Below are 22,480 nucleotides of genomic sequence, written 5' to 3'. Positions count from 1 at the left end.
TAATCATGTGAAAACGACTTCATAGCTGAAAAGGGCATTAAACGGAAATGTGAAGCTTCCTAAGAACAAAATCATGACTTATCAATTTAAAAAATTGGACGCCAAATAACCAAGTTGCAATGAAAAAACTATTTCGGCTGTATTTCGAAGGATCAAAACAAAAAAAATCTTTTTTTCCGAAACCATCTCAACATAATCTTGAAATTTAGTGGCGGACATTAGCAACTTTTTTTCGACCCAGTCTAATGTAAATATATGTACATATAAAACTTTAAAATTTATCACATCAATACATTATACTTTGGAATAAATTTTAATAAAAATACGTACATATATATAACAAGTAAGGAAGGCTAAGTTCGGGTGTAACCGAATATTACATACTCAGTTGAGAGCTGTGGAGACAAAGTAAGGGAAAATCACCATGTTGTAAAAAGAACCCAGGGTAACCCTGGAATGTGTTTGTATGACATGTGTATCAAATGGAAGGTACTAAAGAGTATTTTAAGAGGAAGTGGACCATAGTTCTATAGATGGACGCCATTTAGGGATATCGCCATAAAGGTGGACCAGGCCTGACTCTAGAATTTGTTTGTACGATATGGGTATCAAATGAAATGTGTTAATGGTAATTTTAAAATGGAGTGGGCATAAGTTCTATAGGTGGACGCCTTCTCGAGATATCGCCATAAAGGTGGACCAGGGGTGACTCTAGAATTTATTTTGTACGATATGGGTATCAAATGAAAGGTATTAATGAGTATTTTAAAAGGGCGTGGGCCTAAGTTCTATAGATAGACGCCGTTTCGAGATATCGCCATAAAGGTGGACCAGGGGTGACTCTAGAATTTATTTTGTACGATATGGGTATCAAATGAAATTTATTAATGAGTATTTTAAAAGGGCGTGGGCCTAAGTTCTATAGATGGACGCCGTTTCGAGATATCGCCATAAAGATGGATCAGGGGTGACTCTAGAATTTGTTTGTATGATATCAGTATCAAATAAAAGGTGTTAATGAGTATTTTAAGAGGGCGTGGGCCTTAGTTCTATATATGGACGCCTTTTCGAGATATCGCCATAAAGGTAGACCAGGGGTGACTCTAGAATTTGTTTGTACTATATGGGTATCAAATTAAAGGGAGTGGGCCCACCTTAGTCTATAAGTGGACGCCTTTTCGGAATATCGTTATAAAAGTGAACCAGGGTTGACTCTAGAATGCGTTTGTACAATATGGGTATCAAATGAAAGGTGTTAATGTGTATTTTAAAAGGGCGTGGGCCTTAGTTCTATAGGTGGACGCCTTTTCGGAATATCGTTATAAAAGTGGACCAGGGGTGACTCTAGAATGCGTTTGTATAATATGGGTATCAAATGAAATGTGTTAATAAGTGTTTTAAAACGGAGTGGGCCTTAGTTCTATAGGTGGACGCCTTTTCGGAATATCGTTATAAAAGTGGACCAGGGGTGACTCTAGAATGCCTTTGTACAATATGGGTATCAAATGAAAGGTGTTAATGTGTATTTTAAAAGGGCGTGGGCCTTAGTTCTATAGGTGGACGCCTTTTCGAGATATCGCCATAAAGGTGGACCAGGGGTGACTCTAGAATTTGCTTGTACGATATGGGTATCAAATGAAAGGTGTTAATGAGTATTTTAAAAGTTTAGTTCTATAGGTGGACGCCTTTTCGAAATATCGCCATAAAGGTGGACCAGGGGTGACTCTAGAATTTGTTTGTACTATATGGGTATCAAATGAAAGGTGTTAATGAGTATTTTGAAAGGGAGTGGGCCTTAGTTCTATAGGTGGACGCATTTTCGGAATACCGTTATAAAAGTGGACCAGGGTTGACTCTAGAATGCGTTTGTACAATATGGGTATCAAACGAAAGGTGTTAATAAGTGTTTTAAAAGGGAGTGGGCCTTAGTTCTATAGGTGGACGCCTTTTCGGAATATCGCTATAAAAGTGGACCAGGGGGGACTCTAGAATGCGTTTGTATAATATGGGTATCAAATGAAAGGTGTTAATGAGTATTTTAAAAGGGCGTGTGATTTAGTTCTATAGGTGGACGCCTTTTCGAGATATCGCCATAAAGGTGGACCAGGGGTGACTCTAGAATTTGTTTGTACGATATGGGTATCAAATGAAAGGTGTTAATGAGTATTTTAAAAGGGCGTGCGCCTTAGTTATATAGGTGGACGCCTTTTCGAAATATCGCCATAAAGGTGGACCAGGGGTGACTCTAGAATTTGTTTGTACGATATGGGTATCAAATGAAAGGTGTTAATGAGTATTTTAAAAGGCCGTGGGCCTTAGTTCTATAGGTGGATGCCTTTTCGAGATATCGCCATAAACATGGACCAGGGGTGACTCTAGAATTTGTTTGTACGATATGGGTATCAAATGAAAGGTGTTAATGGGTATTTTAAAAGGGCGTGGGCCTTAGTTCTTAATGTGGACGCCTTTTCGAAATATCGCCATAAAGGTGGACCAGGGGCGACTCTAGAATTTGTTTGTACGATATGGGTATCAAATGAAAGGTGTTAATGAGTATTTTAAAAAGGAGTGGACGCCTTTTCGAGATATCGCCATAAACGTGGACCAGGGGTGACTCTAGAATGTGTTTGTACGATATGGGTATCAAATTAAAGGTATTAATGAAGGTTTTAAAAGGGAGTGGCCCTTAGTTGTATATGTGACGGCGTTTTCGAGATATCGACCAAAATGTGGACCAGGGTGATCCAGAACATCATCTGTCGGGTACCGCTAATTTATTTATATATGTAATATCACGAACAGTATTCCTTCCAAGATTCCAAGGGCTTTTGATTTCGCCCTGCAAAACTTTTTCATTTTCTTCTACTTAATAAGGTAGGTGTCACACCCATTTTCCCAATTTTTTTTCTAAAGTTATATTTTGCGTCAATAGACCAATACAATTACCATGTTTCATCCCTTTTTTCGTATTTGGTATATAATTATGGCATTTTTTTAATTTTTCGTAATTTTCGATATCGAAAAAGTGGGCGTGGTCATAGTCGGATTTCGGCCATTTTTTACACCAATACAAAGTGAGTTCAGATAAGTACGTCAACTGAGTTTAGTAAAGATATATTGATTTTTGCTCAAGTTATCGTGTTAACGGCAGAGCGGAAGGACAGACGGTCGACTTTTTGTTCGACTTATGGCATTAAAAGTATCCTAGACAAATTAAATGAAAAAGGGCGGAGCCACGCCCATTTTGAAATTTTCTTTTATTTTTGTATTTTGTTGCACCATATCATTACTGGAGTTGAATGTTGACATAATTTACTTATATACTGTAAATATATTAACTTTTCTTTAAAATTTGAATTTAAAAAAAAATTTTTTTAAAAGTGGGCGTGGTCGTTCTCCGATTTTGCTAATTTTTATTAAACGGGCATATAGTAATAAGTGTAAGGTTCCTGCCAAATTTCATCATGATATCTTCAACGACTGCCAAATTACAGCTTGCAAAACTTCTAAATTACCTTCTTTTAAAAGTGGGCGGTGCCACTCCCATTGTCCAAGATTTTACTAGTTTTTTATTCTGCGTCATAAGTTCAACTCACCTACCAAGTTTCATTGCTTTATCCGTATTTGGTATCGCACTTTTTCGATTTTTCGAAATTTTCGATATCGAAAAAGTGGGCGTGGTTATTGTCCGATATCGTTCATTTTAAATAGCGATCTGAGATGAGTGCCCAGGAACCTACATACCAAATTTCATCAAGATACCTCAAAATTTACTCAAGTTATCGTGTTAACGGACAGACGGACGGACGGGCGGACGGACATGGCTCAATCGAATTTTTTTTCGATACTGATGATTTTGATATATGGAAGTCTATATCTATCTCGATTCCTTTATACCTGTACAACCAACCGTTATCGAATCAAAGTCGATTTTATGATCAATCAGCGGAGACGGCGGACCATATCCTCCTGGAATGTGACGCAATCTCAAGATACAGGGCTAAGTTTATGGGCTCCCCATGACCAGCACAATCCCACATTAAATCGCTCAACCCAAGAGAACTGCTAGTGTTCTTCGAGGAAGTCGGCTTGGATGAGGTGCTGTGAAGGAGGTGAGGGCACTATAGACCAATGGTCGCAGTGCAATCCTCAAGAAATTATCTATCTATCTAACGGAGAAGAAACGAGCCAGTCGTGGTTGACTGTGTCAAAACAGGCCAAGCTGCACTAGCACCGTCCTATGATGAGTGTTAAAGGAGTTCAAAACGGTGGTAGTGATATGCACATCATGCTGATGGCTGGATAACCGATGAATCGGTAGATACTGATTGTGTTCCTGGTCTTTGTAGTGGGTTTATCCTTGCCATTCTCCCTTATTCTGGAATGGCAAAAGCTTTTAACGATAAATAGCAAAAATGTGCTAGGCTGCTGATACCCTCATGGCCAAGGTGGTTTGGCATCGGCATAGGTTTTCCGTCTGGAACTATTGATATGGAAGGCTTGGCCTTTTCAATGGCTTCTTTAGCCTCGGTTGAGGTAACGGTGAGGTGCGACTCGTCTTGCTTGCGTTTATGTGCACGTTGATTTGGACGATATCGAGAATTGTCAACTGAAGTATGTATTGCAAATAAGCTACAGAAAGCACTCGCCCATTTCCTCGAGTCCGACAGACGAAATTCTAGTCGAATAAATTAATCAAATACTAACTAGTATGAATAACAGCACAAAGTTATTGTCAATGAACTATTAAAAAGCTGACTAGTATGAATCGCCCCACAGAATTCTAGTCAATGAACTAGAATGTTTGCTGACTACTTTGGCTTTTGACTGCAGGGTCGTTCGTTGTGCAAGAGTTGCTAGCAAAAAAAAGGTATTCCAACGTTGCCTTATCCACTTTATATTCGGGGCGGCGGCGTACAGGATGTCCTGTGGTACAAAACGGGCTAACTTCGGAGGACTACCAAGGGAATCGCTATGTGTAGAGGTGAAGGGAGACTGTTGTGAAGGTTGATAGTAACATTTGTCCTAAAACTTCTTTTTCTTGTTTTTTATTGACAAATTCCTAAAACTTAATTGCCACTATCGTAAATTCACTATTTGTAACTTAAAGATAATTTAATTTTAATAAGTTAATGCAAAATTGGTGTGACAATTATTATTTTCATGCTTTAGACTATAGGAGTTTCTATTTTTAAATTCAATTATATTTATGTTTACATTTTGCTTACCTTGCTGCATGTTTGCTTTGAGATGTTGCGCTAAGCATAGGTATATTGGGAACAATTACAACATCGTCCTCCATTCCTACTGAAAGCTCCTCTCGGAAAATGTAAATCTTTTTTAAATTATAACTTAAAGTGCCATTCTCATTTTCCACAATGTTCACCTTCTCCCAAGATTCTCTGAAAAAAAAAATTGTTGAAAAGTGATAAAGATATGTAGCATCATAAGCTGAGTTCCAATGAACGTTCATCCCGATTCCGATAAAAATGTAACATGCAAATGCAACAACAACGTAGTGATTTATCTGGATCAATTTATGATCCACAGGTTGGATCTGTTCTTTGCTTTTTACTTGGTATGCCCTAGGATGTCCGATATTTACGAACATTTCCCTACTGGACACCTCATAAATTTTCACTTTTAGCCTGAAAATTAATTGTTAAGGCCATAAACTAATCACATTATTTCATTTTAAACCGTCCTAGAAAAATGATACATGTTCTTTTGCGTATCTACAACAAAATGTTCAATTGTTTTTAGTACATAGCTCGGGGCTAAGATACTTGGCATGGATATCACAAGTGGTTCCAGGCTCTGGATCAGGGACCGTTATCAGTTTTAAACCGGCCATAGCGACGAATGTCACGCGTGATTAGTTATCACGTGCTGCACGAGGTGCCCCTGCTTCTACTGATAATGGCGGATCTAGAGAGGACAGCTCGATAAAACCCGCACCCCTGGGTCATTGTGCCGAGCTCAGGGGAGGGAGGACTCTTTAAGAGTCAAGCTCGGTACACAACGGTGACGAACTGGATTGTTTAAGGCTTTTGATTATTGACATTGAATTTTGACTTGATGACTTTGGGCTGGTAGGTGCGGTATTCTGCCACCTAAGTAGGTCGGGGTGAAACCCCGGCTGATAGGCTAATGCTGCACCTGCCCACGTCCCGTTAAAACCGTGGCGGGCCTCATGGTACGTTCCGGCTCCGTCGCCGTTAAGTTGGTGGTGTAGGTGCGCTTGAAAATTTTCCCGCTTCGCGTCCGGTCTGGCTCTGAAAGCATTACACTCATAAGGTAATGAGTCAACCCTCGCGTGACCTCCCTGCGAAGCATAGATAACCACTAGACCGTTGAAGGGCGACTACACAATTGGCTCCGGATAGCGGCCTTGAGGGGGACTTTTTAGAATGGACACGACTAACACGAATCCGCCAAGGATGGGGTGCGGAAGAAGAGCGGTTTTGATGGAAATCCGTCAAATCAATCTTCAGCACTATAAGGCGGCTTCCGCAAATTTGTTGATCTGCCTTGAAAAAGGCGGAGTCGATATAGTTCTTGTCCAGGAGCCGTGGTTGAGTAGTAACGGCAGTATGATTTCTAGATTAAGGACTGGAAAATTCAACACCTTGGTGCATGGGGAGGCAGGTAGGCCTAGATCCTGTGTGCTTGTTAAAAAAGAGATCATAGCTTTTATTCTTTCTAATTTCAGCAATGCTGACGTAACCAAGGTCTGCCTCGAGCGAGGAAGTAATGAAATGTGTGGTCTCAGCGTACATACCCCAAGGGGACGTAGCGGGACCACCACCTGCGATACTGGCCGAAATCACCGCTGAAGCAAGGCGGAGAGGTGTTGGCGTGATCATCGGTGACGACGCTAATGCCCATCATATCATCTGGGGAAGCTCGGATACCAACACTAAAGGTGTCTTTATTTACTTTTATTGTAGATGAGGGGCTTTGTATATGTAATAGGGGGAATGACCCGACTTTTGTTACTGTGGTAAGGGAGGAGGTCCTGGACCTCACCCTGGTTAGTAGAGAACTGGAAGGTCGGATATCTGGCTGGAGGGTTCTCAACGAGCACTCCTTCTCTGATCACCGATATATTCAGTTCTCGGTGAATGAAGAACCGTAAAGTACTAACGGGGACTTGTATGGTAGGAAGCTGGGAGAGCTATTGCCTGCGGCGCCTACCGTTCGTTCGGACCTTTCCGAATCTGATATGGGCGTTCTGGTGGAAAACTTCACCTAGGCAAACAATCGCGCTTTTCAACTGTCCTGCCCATTGAAAACTTACAGGGGGAAGGGCAAGCCGCCCTGGTGGTCGGATTCTCTTGACGACCTAAGAGCGTCCAGTCGGCGACTCTTCAACAGAGCCAGGAGGAGTAAATTACCCTCGGACTGGGAGCTCTATAAGGCGAGTCTGGGTATTTATAACTATGAAATAAGGATAGCCAAGCGAGGTGCATGGCGAAGCTTCTGCGAAAACGTAGAAGACTGCAATGAATCCGCGAGGCTTAGAAAATTACTCTCTAGGAATCCCGCTCCTATGGGGTATCTGAGAGATGATGGTGGCGACTGGTCGATGAGTAGCGAGGAGTCCCTACAGCTTTTACTGGACAATCATTTTCCCGATTTCCCAGTTGCGCAGGGATCTTCGTCTGCATGGTCGGCGATCGTTGGCCATGCAGAAGTGCCTGCCATTCCAATAGGGGAAAGTCAAATAACCTGGGCTATAGGGTCGTTCAAGCCCTATAAGTCTCCATGCCGGGATGGAATCATTCCTGCGCAACTTCAAAAGTCTTTGGGGATTTCCTGCCGCTGGTTGGCCATCATCTACACTAACTGCCTCAGGCTTAACTATATCCCGAAGTCTTGGCACAAGGTTAGGGTTATTTTCATTCCGAAGGCCGGCAGAAGCTCCCATGTATCACCTAAGGATTTCAGGCCAATCAGTCTCTCCTCGTTTCTTCTTAAGACGTTTGAGCGGTTAATTGACCTGTACCTACGGGAAAGGATACCTCGGGGGTTACTGTCGGCTTAACAGCATGCGTACTGCAAGGGCAGATCGACGGGAATGGCTCTCCATTCGATTGTAAAGCAAATAGAGGGGTCCCTAGAACACAAAAGTATGCTCTGGGTGCCTTTCAAGACATCGAGGTGGCTTTTAACAATGTCTTACCGGGCCAATCGAAAGAGCTCTGGGGAGTTTAGCAGTCGAGGCGGCTCTGGTTGTATTTATTAGCAAACTTCTATGCGGCAGGATTGTCGCAGCGGAGTGGGGAGGGCCATAATTAAGAGGAAGGTGTGCAGGGGTGTAATATTAAACGTTAAATGAAAACGAATTCTGACTTAATTCATCAGTCGATAAATGATAAGTGATGATTGTTTGATTGCTCATTGATGATTGATTCTTTATTAAAGAAATTCTTTCTTTTATACCCATTTTCGTAACCTATACATACATAATTACATTATCGCTTACATACTACAATGTACATAGTTTCATAATAAATAATGGTTAGTCAGCATAATGTGTAGTGACCTACATACCGTTAATGTGATTCATGCATAAGTTGGTTAATCGGTATATTGAATGATTTGGTCAATGCAAATGAACTCAATGTATGATTCATACATATTGAATGGTTTGGTCAATGCGAATGAACTCAAGTGGTTATTTGAGTCAGTAAAAATGCATTGGCGTACAAGGCATACTGTATCATGCTACACCATCCGCCTTAGAAAAAGAGGCTTATATAATTGTGTGGACAATTGTGTAAGACTCTTTGTTTGAGTTTATAAAATTTTATTTCCCTTTTTTTTCTATTGTAATTTTATTGCGATTGAAGAGTTTGTTTAACTAGTCTTATATCTGTTTGCATTTGCTTAACATGTGTGATTTTTTGCTGACATTTTTCAATCTAACATGTTGTTGTATTTTTTTCTTTTGCTCATATGCCCACTTTTTATATGTTTTAAGTGAGGAACGTATGTATATAATTTGAGCCCTTAACTACATACGTTCATCCTATTGTCGTGCCATGCTATTTCATTTTACTTTTAATGTTTCAGTCAACTTGTTTTGTGTTACCAAATTTCACATTCTGTTTTTTTTTTTTCGATTGTAATTTATGTCATAGTGGTAACTTGATGCTATACACATTATGCTGATTCTCCCTTTTTTTTTTGCTTTTCGCTATTATTTGTACTCAACAATTTTTTTTTTGTTTGTTTTTTTTTTGTGTGTTTTTAAACATGCTGTATATGAATAATATTTTTTACTTATTTGATTTATAACACAGTCGGATTTTAAATGTGTGCACCCACATAAAATCCGCTTGTCTTCTAGAAATTATTTTCTAATATTTATATACAAATATGAAGCTGAGAAAAAAAAATTTTGTTTTCAATTGCTTAAATACTGAGTAAATTGGAATGTTTATTTTTAGATTATTCCTTTGAGTTATCAAGAGATATCCTAAATGTGTTTAAGCCTATTCTTATGGACTACTAATTCCTGTATTAGTTAAGTCTCCTATTCTACCGTGGGTTAGAGCAAAAATATTTTCCTACTATATAAAATTATGACTTCTTTAATAAGCGAGGTTTTTCTGGGTGAATCCGGGCCAATAAATGTTTGTATTTATTTTATTTTCTTAAACTGATTCCACATGTTATTCCTATTAAGTAAAAACAAATTTTCACTTGATTTATTTTTTTATATTATTTAGTTAAATCTGTAACTAATTACATATACAAATGCGGGGTTGCTGACGGAAGAGCGGGGTAGCTATGTATTGGTAGGAGGGTAAAAGTACGGTACAGTGGATGCAAAAATTTTTCATATCTTTAAGTGTTCTTTTTATGTTTTCGATATTTTCATACATTCCAGCAATTTCTTTGATCTTATTTGTCATGCGATTTCTGCGGCGGCCACCAAGACAGAATCGTCATGACTTTTATGAAGAATTATTTTTATTTTTATTCCGGGATTTGTCACATGCACAACCTCTTTGGTTAATGCATTTATTTGATCTTAGGGAACTATCAATTATTATTTTAAATTTGCCCACTCGAGTAAATATTCAATTATTTTTCACCAATTTGTCCCTCAGGCCAACTGTGTTTTCCTTATAAATATCAAGTCCTGTATTGGCGGCATTTGTACAATGTGTGTACAGCCTGGTAAGTAATTGTCCTAAGTCAATTTTATCATCTACAGTCAGGTTGCTTGTATTTCTTACGCTACCATTTTAGGAGCGCGACATGTCTTATTGCTGCAAATTTATATAGCGCTTTATATATGTATCGGTTCTGTTGTGACTTTTCTTCATTAGTTTTCTTTGGCTGGTTGTAAAATTTCTGTATTTTTTTTTTTTCATATTTCCGCTGACACAAATTTTACCAGGGCTGTTTTATAAATCTATTTCCTTTGACAGCCTTCAGGGATGTTATCTTGATAACTTCCATGGAAACCACTACTGTGAGGTATGTAAATTATTGATTTGCCATTAACTTTGGGCAGGTCTAATAAAGCTGCCTTTAATGTCATTTGCGACATTTTGAGAGTTACTGGTTAAAGGTTTATTTATTTATTTTTAATTATTTGTTGCTCTTCCTCAGCTTTGGGTTTGATTTTAAGTAAAAGGTGCTAAAGTGGATGTTTGTAAATTGGGGGAAAAATTTAGATACGGTCTTGAACGGGTTTTAGTTGTCTGTACTTATGCTTAGGCTATTGTAATGATCAACAGCCCGATTATGCAAAGCAAAACAGCTAGCCAAACATCTGGAATGTTTGGTTTATTTCCTGTCTCTAGTTCAGGTGGTTCATATTTTATTAGTCTATTCTCTGCTACTTCAGAATTTTCTTTCCTAATTCATATCCGGCTATCGCTATCAGGATGCCGTGGGCAATCTTTGTCCACCAAGCCATGTTGAATTTTTCCTATAATTATTTCGCCTGCTTCTGTGTGAAAAAAAAAAATTGGTTTTATTCTTTATCATATGTATTCCATTTTACTTTATTATCTTTTTTTCTTATTTAATTAGCCTTGTTATTATTTAGAAAAAAATCTTTATTCTTAAAAAAAATTTTGTTAAATTTAACATTTCTAATTCAGATATTTCAAATTTTCTTACAAAATCATCGAAATATTAATTTTACGAAGTATTTAAAAAAAAATTATTTCTATGTTATTTTTTTCTTTTTGTTTAATTAATTTTACAAAATAATTAGCATTTTTCTTTAAATTTTAGTAATAGTAGTTTTTCTTTTCAATTTAAAAATTATTTTAAAATTTAATTTTTATGCCATTTTGCTATTTTTCTTTATTTAATTAAAATTATAGAAGCTATTTAATTTGTTTCTAAAATTTTTGATTTTCTTACAAAAGGATTTTAAATTTAATATTTTTGATATTTTTATTTTTCTTAAAATTGAAATTTATTTTATTTTATTTTTTTGTTGAATTTACTTTACAAAGTATTGTTTAAAATTGAATTTTATGCCATTTTTATTTTTCTGTGCCACTTTGGGCTTCAATTTTTTCTCTATTTTTGGATTTAGTTTGTGCCATTTTCAAGGCTGACACCAAACTTTTGGAAAAAAAAATTTTTTTCATCCTACCATATTAAAAAAAAATCCTAAGCAAAAATTTTCCTTTTTGCAAATGGTTTAGCGTCCATAAGGCCGCTCAATTGATTCTAATCTTAAATTAATTATGATACTTAAAAATTTACGCCGTCTTACTGCCCGTCAGAATCTTGCCAATTAATATCTTCTTTTCATGTAATATTCCACCTTGTTATGCGGTCATGTCGTCAATGGAAATCTTCTTTTCAGGTAATATTCTGCTTCCTTTGCTGCTAGTTACCGTGTCAATATTTTCATTCTTTGTGTGCCAGTCATTTGATGGTTGTTATTGTTCCTTGAGACCAATGGCCAATTCTCCAAGTATTACTGAATGTAAGTTGTTCATATCGCTATGTTTAATCATTTTCGATGGATTCAAAATAGTTTAACCCGTTGTTACAAGGAAATATTTGATCCTCTTTTTGTCAGGATTTAAATTTTAACCGAGTCTTCCTTGAGCAAAGTTAATGGTTTATTATACAACGCGAACTGACAGGATCTCTAACCATCTATATCTTTAGCAGTTTTGCCAATTCTTGCTTCAAGCTGGCAGGATCGCCATGCAATATTAAACGTACGTTAAATGAAAACGAATTGTGACTTAATTCATAAGTCGATAAATGATAAGGGATGATTGTTTGATTGCTCATTGTTGATTGATTCTTTATTAAAGAAATTCTTTCTTTTATACACAATTTCTTAACCTATACATACATAATTACATTAATACTTACATACTACAATGTACATAGTTTCATAATAAATAATGGTTAGTCAGCATAATGGGTAGTGACCTACATACCGTTAATGTGATTCATGCATAAGTTGGTTTATCGGTATATTGAATGATTTGGTCAATGCAAATGAACTCAAAGTATGATTCATACATATTGAATGGTTTGGTTAATGCGAATGAACTCAAGTGGTTATTTGAGTCAGTAAAAATGCATTGGCGTACAAGGCATACTCTATTATGCTACAGGGGCACGCCACAGGGGGTGTCCTATCTCCTCTGCTCTAGGTTGTGGTAGTCAACGACTTTCTTGTGGAGCTGGAAGCCAATGGTTGTCGGGTGGTTGCCTATGCAGATGATCTCGCTATCCTAGTCAGAGGCAAATTTCTGGGCACCCTGCGCGATGTTCTGCAGCGCTACCTGGATACTGTGGCTAGGTGGGCTTAATCATGTGGATTGGCGGTCAACCCGGGGAAAACGGAATTGGTTCTTTTTACAAGGAGATATAAGATGCCCGATTTTAGAACTCCCTCGATTGGAGGGTTACGGTTGGTACTTTCTGATAGGGTTAAATATTTGGGGATTGTTTTGGAAAAGAAACTGAGCTAAATTTAAGCCGCAAGTTTAAGTTAGCTAATCTCTGCAGAGTATTCCAAGCGATAGTTGCTGCGATTAAGGATGCGGTAGATGGATTGCTATCCAGGGCTACTACGGTTAGGGAATTTAGTATCTATTCTAATAGCCAAGCGGCTATCAAGGCCTTGGACTCAACTACAGTGCGATCGAGGGTGGTCTGGGAGTGCCTGAACTCACTTGCGATTGCATCGAATTATTTTACAATTAAAATTATCTGGGTCCCGGGCCATACTTAGGGATATCTCGGGTAACTGTCAAGCGGATATCTTAGCCCGCATCGGTATAACTGAACCGGATGAAGTTGGCTGTAGGGATTTCAGGATCCCGCTGGCCACCTGTGGATTGCTCTTCCATAGCTGGGCCTCGAGTCAGCTCAGCAAACGGGGCGGACACCACGTCTTGCAGGGTACCAAGATCTTTCTGTCCGAAAGTGGATGACAGGAGGTCTGCTGAAATAATTGGGTTCACAAAGGATCACCTATCAATGGTTATTGGGGTTTTGACAGGGCACCGTCCCATGGGCAACCATACGGACCGCTCAATGTACTGGAAACTCCATCCTGCTGCAGCTGTATGGAGGATGATGAAGTGGAATCACCAAATCACTTTATGCTTGATTGCCCAGCTTTTTCCAGAACTAGGCGAAAGTACTTCGGTCGCGACTCACTTGGATCCCCCGAGGATTTATCCAAAGTTGAGATCGATATCATTCGGAGCTTTATCGTTGCTACCCAACGATTCTCTAAGTAGCTAGATCGTGTCGTCCAAGTGAGCTATCCTTATCAGGGCAGCTACCACCTAACCTAACCTAACCTAACCTAACCTAGTATATAGCTCCTGACAGAGGCAAAATTTTAATATCAGGCTATGGATGATTGTTATTCGGTTCAAAACTTGTCTTTTATACCTCTTCCCACATTTTTTTGTCGGATCTTAACTGCCGACGACGGGGGTTATGTTTTAGTACTCAAATTTGTTTGTTAGTGCAAAATCCTATATAGTTGGCTTTGAGTGCAAACCTGCTAACCGACATAAAAAAGATTTTGCATTGCAAGTCTAAAAACTATATGAAGTTTTCATTGAAAGTATAGGAAGGGAAGTCATCATAAAGTTGATTAACTGCATCAAAGAGTAGTTTAGTCCAGGTCGGCGATGCCTATATAAATTATAGAAAATATATCCCACCTGTGGCATGGCTTCAAGAACTAACCATTTACGTATATGTATTTTGGGACACTGACTTAACTTTTTGTCAATACACCCTCAAAATCTCGCGATATTTGCAAAAAGGCATACATACGTTCAAAAATAGCGGCTATGAAAATAAAACTAAAAATGTTTCAATCAAAGCATGGCTCAATTATATGGTTGGCTCATCTCATCAGCTGATTTTTTATTTTTAACACTGGTTTATTAGCTTGTCCTGTATCTATGTATGTATGTAGCGGAATCGTTGAGCTTAATTTTCACCGGTTTCTGGAAGTCTGATTAATTTGACACTATGCATACGTATCAAGGACCGATGACAATGCATTAATGTGATGGTGTGGTGACATAAGGCCAACGGCCATAAGGTCAGTTGGCCTTATTACCACTTTTAATGGCCATAAGTTTGATTGAAAATTTGCACACGTATCAAGACTCGATGACAATGCATTACTGTGATGGTGTGGTTACATAAGGTAAATTGGTATTATTACCACTTTGAATGGCCATAAGTTTGATTGAAACTTTGCACACGTATCAAGGCTCGATGACAATGCATTAATGTGATAGTGTGGTGACATAAGGTCAACGGCCATAAGGTCAATTGGCCTTATTACCACTTTGAATGGGCATAAGTTTGATTGAAACTTTGCACACGTATCAAGGCTCGATGAAAATGCAATAATGTTATGGTGGGGTGACATAAGGTTAACGAACATAAGGTCAATTGAACTTATGACCCTCCCAAATGGCCATAGATTTGGAACCTTGCACATAATGCGAAAAACGCATTCCTTTATTAATGACAGAAGTGGATGCATGGCACATCTAGGAAGCAGCATACTGGGACCCTTTTTAACACGCTTTTATTAGCTTGGCCTGTATCTATCTATGTATCTATGTATCCATGTATGTATGTAACGGAATCTGTAGTGGAGCCGAGAGCCCCGGTAATGCAGAGCTCCGAACTCAGTTGCACCTTTTGAAGCATTTTAAGATAGGTACTTTTAGCTAGTGCAGGCTACCAGACCAAGGCACCATAAAGAAAAATCGGGCGCACAATGGCTATGTAAATACAGTAGGTCACCTTGTGGGGAGAATCCCCAGTAGGTCCCAATTGCCCTCTTGCAGGTGAACAGCTCTGCTGCTGCCTTCTTGGATTGCTCCACTATATGGTCACTCCATAATAGCTTCCTATCCAGAATGACTCCAAATACCTCACTTGGTCGCTAAATGCTACGAACGTACCCCCAATTCTTGGCGGTGTAAGATTTGGTACTTTGTACCTCCTCGTGAAGAGGACAAGCTCGGTTTTATCCGGGTTCAATTCCAAACCTGTGGCGGGTTGTACTCCTGGAGCACCTCCAAGATGTCAGCTGGGTCCGTCGGCATCACTGAAACCCAGGCTCTAGCTCTTGGTCGTAAGGGGATATCACGCGCCTCCACTACCTTAAGGCGCGCGCTCGATATCCACCCCTATCAGCGTGACGGCAGCCCTATAAAGGTTTACCGACCTGGCGTCGTCACAGGCAATTAGCTTATCATTGCCCTGGAACCACCCTGCATCGGTGTAAGATGGCGATGTACCAGGGTTGTCGTCCTTAACCTTAACGGCCACCATATCGAGCGCAGCCTCGATCGACTTCCACTGTTGTTTCGCGATCCTGCCATCTCCGCTGCTCTCGTCTATAATGCCAATGATGTGCCGACTCTTGGCAATTTCGGCGAAAGACCGCGTCCAGCCTCCCTGCGTCTTGGCCCTTTTCGGTGCCGTGGGGTTGGATTCATCCATGGGCCGCTGGCGTTTCGAGGTTTCATCACTCTCGACTAAAACTTTTAAAATTACTGGAGCTAAAAAATTAAAAATAAATAATAGTTTAAAAAAATTAAAAAAAACACGCTTTTATAGCTAACCGAACTAAAAAATAGAAAATAATTTTCAATTAAAAAGAGTTTATATAAAAGTAGTAGAAGGTCAAACAATAATTTATAGTTAATCACCTCAAAATAAAATTATAATAAAATTTAAGTTATTAACAGAATAATTCCAATTTTTTAAACTTTAATTAGGTCTTTTTGCATAAAACTGCAAACGGCCAAAAATTAGCACACAAAAGTTTACTAGGCAACTCTGTCTAGTGAGAGAGCGATCAGCTGACACGTTCTTACTGAAAAAATCAAAATTGTTTTGATTTCCGCGCTCCGGGCTACGTACGTACGGGCGTTGCACGTCGGTGAGTTTTCGTTTACATGGCACGCTCATAAGATAGGTCGTGTCAGTTGACACGTTTTTGGTACGTACGTTCGTGAGTAACTGCCGCATAAAGCGGCAATTACCCACCGACGTGTGCCGTACGTACAGACGTTTGTCGTACGAAACACGTTTGACCGAACCCTCAAACCCGTAGGAATCAATGTGTGCGTCTGTGTACATGTACATAACATATTTGTGTGTGTATTGTTTACAGCAAGGCACTGTTGCTTATGCAAACATCAACTTTTGGAAATACAATTTTTCATGGTGCTAATGGCAGAAACATATACTGAATAAGAATTTCTAGTTCAATTATTTGTAACCTCCAATTTCATATAATAATTTAAGGATATTTCAACAAAATTTTAAACAATCTGTTTAGGCCAGCAGGCTAACCCCAAAGGAAAATTAAGGGCCGGCCACCCTAATGCAATTTAATACAAAACCGCTTATTTGTTACGGCCGTTAGCACTTATACTAAAAGAAAAAGTGACGTTTCGTTAAGTTACCCCGCCAAAGGCCTGTTGGCTTTGGGGGTAAACGGAATGCGTGGAAAGGAAACTCTTTCACTTGGATTAAAACCGCAGCAGTTTACGCACGCTCGAACGTCTTGAAGCCGCAAGTTTAAGCCACATCAAACGTCACACCGCCAGAAAGTAGAGTTCCTGAATATATTAAAGGTAACATTGTAGCAATTGCATGCTTGCTCCTTTAAACTCTCTCTCTGTTAATTTTCACTGCATATTTTATGAAATAAAGTCTATTGCAATTTTAATATTAATCACTGCCTTTCCTTCCTAACCTCCATCGAGAGAAACTAGTCTGGAATCCGCCAGCTCAAGTTTTCATGGTCCTTCGAGCCAGTAAAGCAATCAGAGATACAGTCCACTAACAAAAGAAATAAAATTTTTCTAATCCATTACTAATCAGCACAATATAAGCGTTGACTACAAAGCCATTCCGGACACCAACAACGGAATTTGTTCATCGTCAATACACTATTAAAAGCGTTTGGTTACAAGGTATGTGATTGAATTAAAAGTGAAACAAAGCAAAGAGTGGTTAAATTTTTTATATAAATCACATGCGGTGATAAAAAATTGCTAAAAAAGTGACACAATAAAAAAGTGGTAAAATTTTTTTTCATATAAATCACATGCGGTGATTAAAAATTACTGAATAAACAGTGCTATTAACAAAGCCTTTTGTCTATCCGATACTCTCCCCCATCCGTGGTAAGAGGTATTGGACACAGCCTAAGGCTAGCAGTCAGTGGCCTAAAATCTTAGTAATTTCCTTAAAACGTTCCACTGCACTGCACTTTCGGTTCTTGCAACCATCGCGTTTATAAATCATTAAACAAATTTTGAGCTTATTCGTGACAAAAGGTACTTGTCCAACTTCTATGACACCAATTTGGTCGTTCTTAGAATATTGAAAAACTCGCTAACACAGTGCTTTATGCTCGTTAAAAATTTAAACGCGCAAACACAAACGTTCATATTGCAATATACCATTTATTGGCTCTAGCTACACGCGTTAATTGTAGCAAGCACATTTATATTCGATTTTTTGTTCACTGTATTTTTTATATCACATATTTATTATATTATATCACACACGTATATAATTATTTTTCATAAAATCTGGTATTCAGTGGCGAAGAGCTGAAAATAACACTTTATTGCATATATATACATATATATTTGGTTATAATAAATTTTAAAAGATCATAAAGAGGTGATTCCAAAATTTTTCTTTTGAGTGAAAATTTGTTTTTGAGTGGTGGTGTTAGGTTATTGAAACCCTTTCCTTTGCTTCTGAGCATCAAATTCGAATTTGCTAATTAGGCCCTGCATAATATTTCTTCTCTGTTAAATATCAAACGATATGGAGAAATTCATTAAAGCAGCTGATGAGGTGGCACAGTTTGAGGCTGAATTCAACGACAGACCTCAAACTGAACACACAAAATATACTCTAGCCATTCACCAAGAAGAGTTAAAGAATAATTGGAGAAAGTCAAAGTTAGCTTATGAGGATCTCTTGTACTCTGAAACGGCAGAGAAAAAGGTGTTAGCGCAGGCCAAGCCGAAATACCAGGCGACGTATGCCGCATATGTACGCGGCAGTTCAACCATGGCTGAATTAATAGCAAAGCTAACTAAACGCGATAAGGAGGGAGAAGGGACACCTGATCCAGAACACAGCATGCGCCTACCTCCGTGCGATACGGATGTATTCAAAGGTGACTACCTCTCCTGGCCAACGTTCCGTGACATCTTCACGGCAATATACATACGAAATAAGCGCCTCACCCCAGTTGAGAAGTTATTTCACCTCAACCAAAAAACGCGGGGTGAGGCAAGGGATATAGTTAAAAAATGTCCCATCAAAAACGATGGGTTTGACACAGCGTGGTAGAATTTAGGGGAAAGATATGATAATAAACGAATTCTCGTCAATACCCAATTGAAAATATTATTCAACCTTGAAAGCGTAGAAAGTGAGTGTGGCACCGCGATTAAAACACTTCAGCGGGAAATAAATAACTACATCTCAGCTCTAAAAGCTCATCAAATTGAGATAGGCAATTGGGATGCGATATTCAAATATCTATGCTCCACCAAACTACCCGAAAGCACGCTAGCTTTATGGGAACAGACCATAGAGAATAAAACTGAAATATCAAAATGGGAAGATATGGATAAATTTTTATCGAATAGGTTCCAGACCTTGGAAACAGTCTCAGGATTAACAGGTAGCAAAAATCCCAAAGCTCCCAAACAACCACCACCCAAACATAATAATGATTCGTCTCAAAAGAATGTAGGCGCCTACCAAGCAAGTGTAGCTAGAAACACTTGAAGATGCTGTAAGAAAAACAGCCACAAGCTGTCACAATGCCAAAGATTCCAACGGATCTCTGTCGTAGACAGAGTGGCGTTTATAAAAGACAGTAGGGGGTGTCTGAATTGCCTCTCAGCGAAACACACAGTTTCCAAATGTACGTGCTCCTTTAATTGTAGCATTTGCCATCTAAAGCATCATACACTCCTGCATATTCAACAAAATGCTGGCACGAGTGCAAGACTAACCACAACCCAACAAACACAGTTAGATCAAAGACCATCTACTTCGGCACAGGCTCAGGCCCAACGTCAGTTTGCCACGGCAAATAATCAACCAACCAACTTCAATTCCTGTTTCGCGAATACAAGCAAGGGGGTTCTATTAGGTACTGCGCAAGTCAATATCTTTTATAACAACGAAAACTTTTCGGCCCGCGCCCTAATAGACTCCGGACCAGAGTGCTCGTTCATTTCGGAGCGACTTAAAAGAAGAATAAATCTACCCAGTCGGAAGCTAAGTGCACAAGTGTCAGGGATAAACAACACCGTGTCAGCCCAAGTGAAAGAGGCATGCTTCATTCAGTTGCGGTCATCAATAAACCCGAATGTACGCATACACACCACAGCATTGGTTTTATCCCAGCTCACTGGCAATCTGCCAACCTGTCAAATTGACCCCATGACACACCAAGTTTTCCCGGACTTGGTGCTAGAAGATCGGAGGTTCTTTGTGAATGAACAAGTAGATCTTATTCTGGGTGGGGATATTTACGCGCAGATAATGCTCGGCGGTATACGGAAAAATGTTTTAGGCACCCTCCTTGCGCAGGAAACAGTATTTGGCTGGATATTAACTGGCCAAACGGAAACGGCCAGCCCAGCTGGCAGGTGTGTGTCATTTTTTAATGAGGTATCACTGGATAAACAAATAGCGTCCTTTTGGGAGCTGGAAGATATTCCCAAAAACCATATTTATACCAAAGACGAAAATTACTGCGAGGAGTTGTATCAAAAAACCACCAAAAGAAATGAGGATGGCAAATATATCGTGTCGTTGCCTTTTAAGCAGGATTTTAAAAAGGGTATCTCATTAGGACCGTCGCTAAAGAGCGCGTGCTCACAATTTTTCAGAAATGAAACCCGGTTAGCGAAAAATCCCGAATTGCAAACGGGAATATAACTGAGTCGTATCAGAATATGAAACGTTAGCTCATATGGCACGAGTAGAAGAGCATGTTCCGGCAGATACATGCGATACCTATTTTTTACCCCATCACGCAATAATTAAGGAAGAAAACACCACCACTAAAGTGAGAGTTGTTTTTAACGCCTCCTGTCCCACTGCTAATGGAATAAGTTTAAATGGTGTCCTTCATTCAGGCCCAGTCCTTCAGAGTGATTTAACAATTCTCATACTCCGTTGGAGATTGTTCCGATACGTATTCAACAGTGACATCGAAAAGATGTACCGGCAGATATTGCTAGAGCCCAGGGACACCAGGTATCAACGCATCGTCTTCAGGTCATCCACCAGCGAACCCATCGGCATATACGAATTGAAGACGGTGACCTTCGGAGTAAACTGCGCGCCCTACCTGGCCATAAGGACCCTTCTTCAACTAGCAGAGGACGTAGAGGTAACCTATCCCATCGCATCGGACATCCTACGACAGTTTATGTGTGTCGACGACGTTTTAGCGGGCGGACACACCATCGCCACGGCCACCAAGGTATGGGACGAAATCCAAGCGGCATTACAATCAGCCAGCTTCTCCCTCAGGAAGTGGACTTCAAATTGCGATCAACTACTGGACGGTATTCCAAGAGCGCACTTATTAAATGAAAACTTTTTAAACTTTGAGGATGCTAGCATGGTTAAAGCCTTAGGGATCAGGTGGAATGCCCACTCTGACTATTTCTATTTTTCTACGAAGCCCATAGATAACCAAGTCGTGTTCACCAAGAGAACAATATTGTCTGCTATAGCAAAATTATTTGATCCACTAGGTTGGCTAGGGCTATTTATTATTACCTCGAAAATCATAATGCAAGGTATTTGGCTGGACGGTACGGGCTGGGACGAAGCCGTATCCCCCGCGATATTAGATAGATGGCATGATTTTTTGGAAAGCTACCGACATATTGAAAGCATTCGTATACCCCGTTGGGTACAGTTTTCCCCGGTAGCGAGCAGCTAACTACATGGCTTTTGCGACGCTTCCGAGAAAGCATAAGCAGCCGCAATATACCTGAGGGTGCAAATCGATAATCATGTGTTCGTAAATCTGCTCTTCGCAAAAACCCGAGTAGCCCCGGTCAAGACTATATCTCTACTCCGCCTTGAACTATGTGGAGCGGTTCTACTACCGGAAATAATAGAGTCAGTCGCAAAAAACCTCAATTTTAACATTTCGACAACCTATCTATGGACGGATTCGACAATCGTCCTGGCATGGGTTCGCAAACCCCCATGCTCGTGGTCCACTTTCGTTGCCCATAGGGTGACAAAAATAATTGACAAGGTAGGGAAAGAAAACTGGCTTCATGTCGACTCGGCATCAAACCCGGCAGATCTCGCAAGTAGAGGTATACCCGCTGAAGATCTTATCAACAAAGCCCTGTGGTGGGAGGGCCCTTCTTGGCTTCATGAAGATAGCTCAAAAATTGGCTTACTGAAATTGGCCTACCCAAGAAACAGAATATACCACCACGTCAGAATAAAAGCGGGTCCAGGTACACTCAGCAATAGTAAATACAGACTCTGATATTCTCACAAGATTTTCTGACCTCTCTAGAGCTTTGAAAGTACTATCCTACGTCTGGAGATTCCTTCAAAGAACTAACCCAAAAACAAAAGCCTCAGTTCAGGCGAATTCTTGCCCAATTTCGTCGAGCGAAATAAAAGCAACGACCCAACGTCTGATTGTTATCTACCAAAAGAGGCATTATGGGGAGGAGTATTCAGCTTTCATTTCTAAAAAACTTATAGGAGCAAAGAGCGAGGTACTACCACTGAACCCATTCCTAGATGAAAGGGGTTTATGAGGGCAGGCGGCCGCCTCGAAGCTTCCGAAGATATCCCGTACAACGAGCGACATCCAGTCATTTTGTTGTATAATTGCCAGTTGTCGTGTCTTATTGTAAAGTTTACCCATATGATC

General features: G+C 39.6%; 1 protein-coding gene across 1 annotated transcript in view; it reads right to left on the bottom strand.

Annotated features, from left to right (window-relative positions):
- emp (epithelial membrane protein) overlaps nucleotides 1–22,480 on the bottom strand; it is a 631,372-nt gene that overhangs the window by 342,018 nt on the left and 266,874 nt on the right. Inside the window, exon 4 of the mRNA XM_067772914.1 lies at nucleotides 5,229–5,402. Within this exon, the coding sequence (XP_067629015.1) occupies nucleotides 5,229–5,402 (174 nt within the window). The remainder of the gene's footprint in view (nucleotides 1–5,228; nucleotides 5,403–22,480) is intronic.

Source organism: Eurosta solidaginis, chromosome 3, assembly GCF_040869045.1.
Source record: "Eurosta solidaginis isolate ZX-2024a chromosome 3, ASM4086904v1, whole genome shotgun sequence".
NCBI lineage: Eukaryota > Metazoa > Arthropoda > Insecta > Diptera > Tephritidae > Eurosta > Eurosta solidaginis.
Note: the sequence above shows the minus strand (reverse complement) of the source record. Positions and strands in the feature narration are given on the sequence as shown.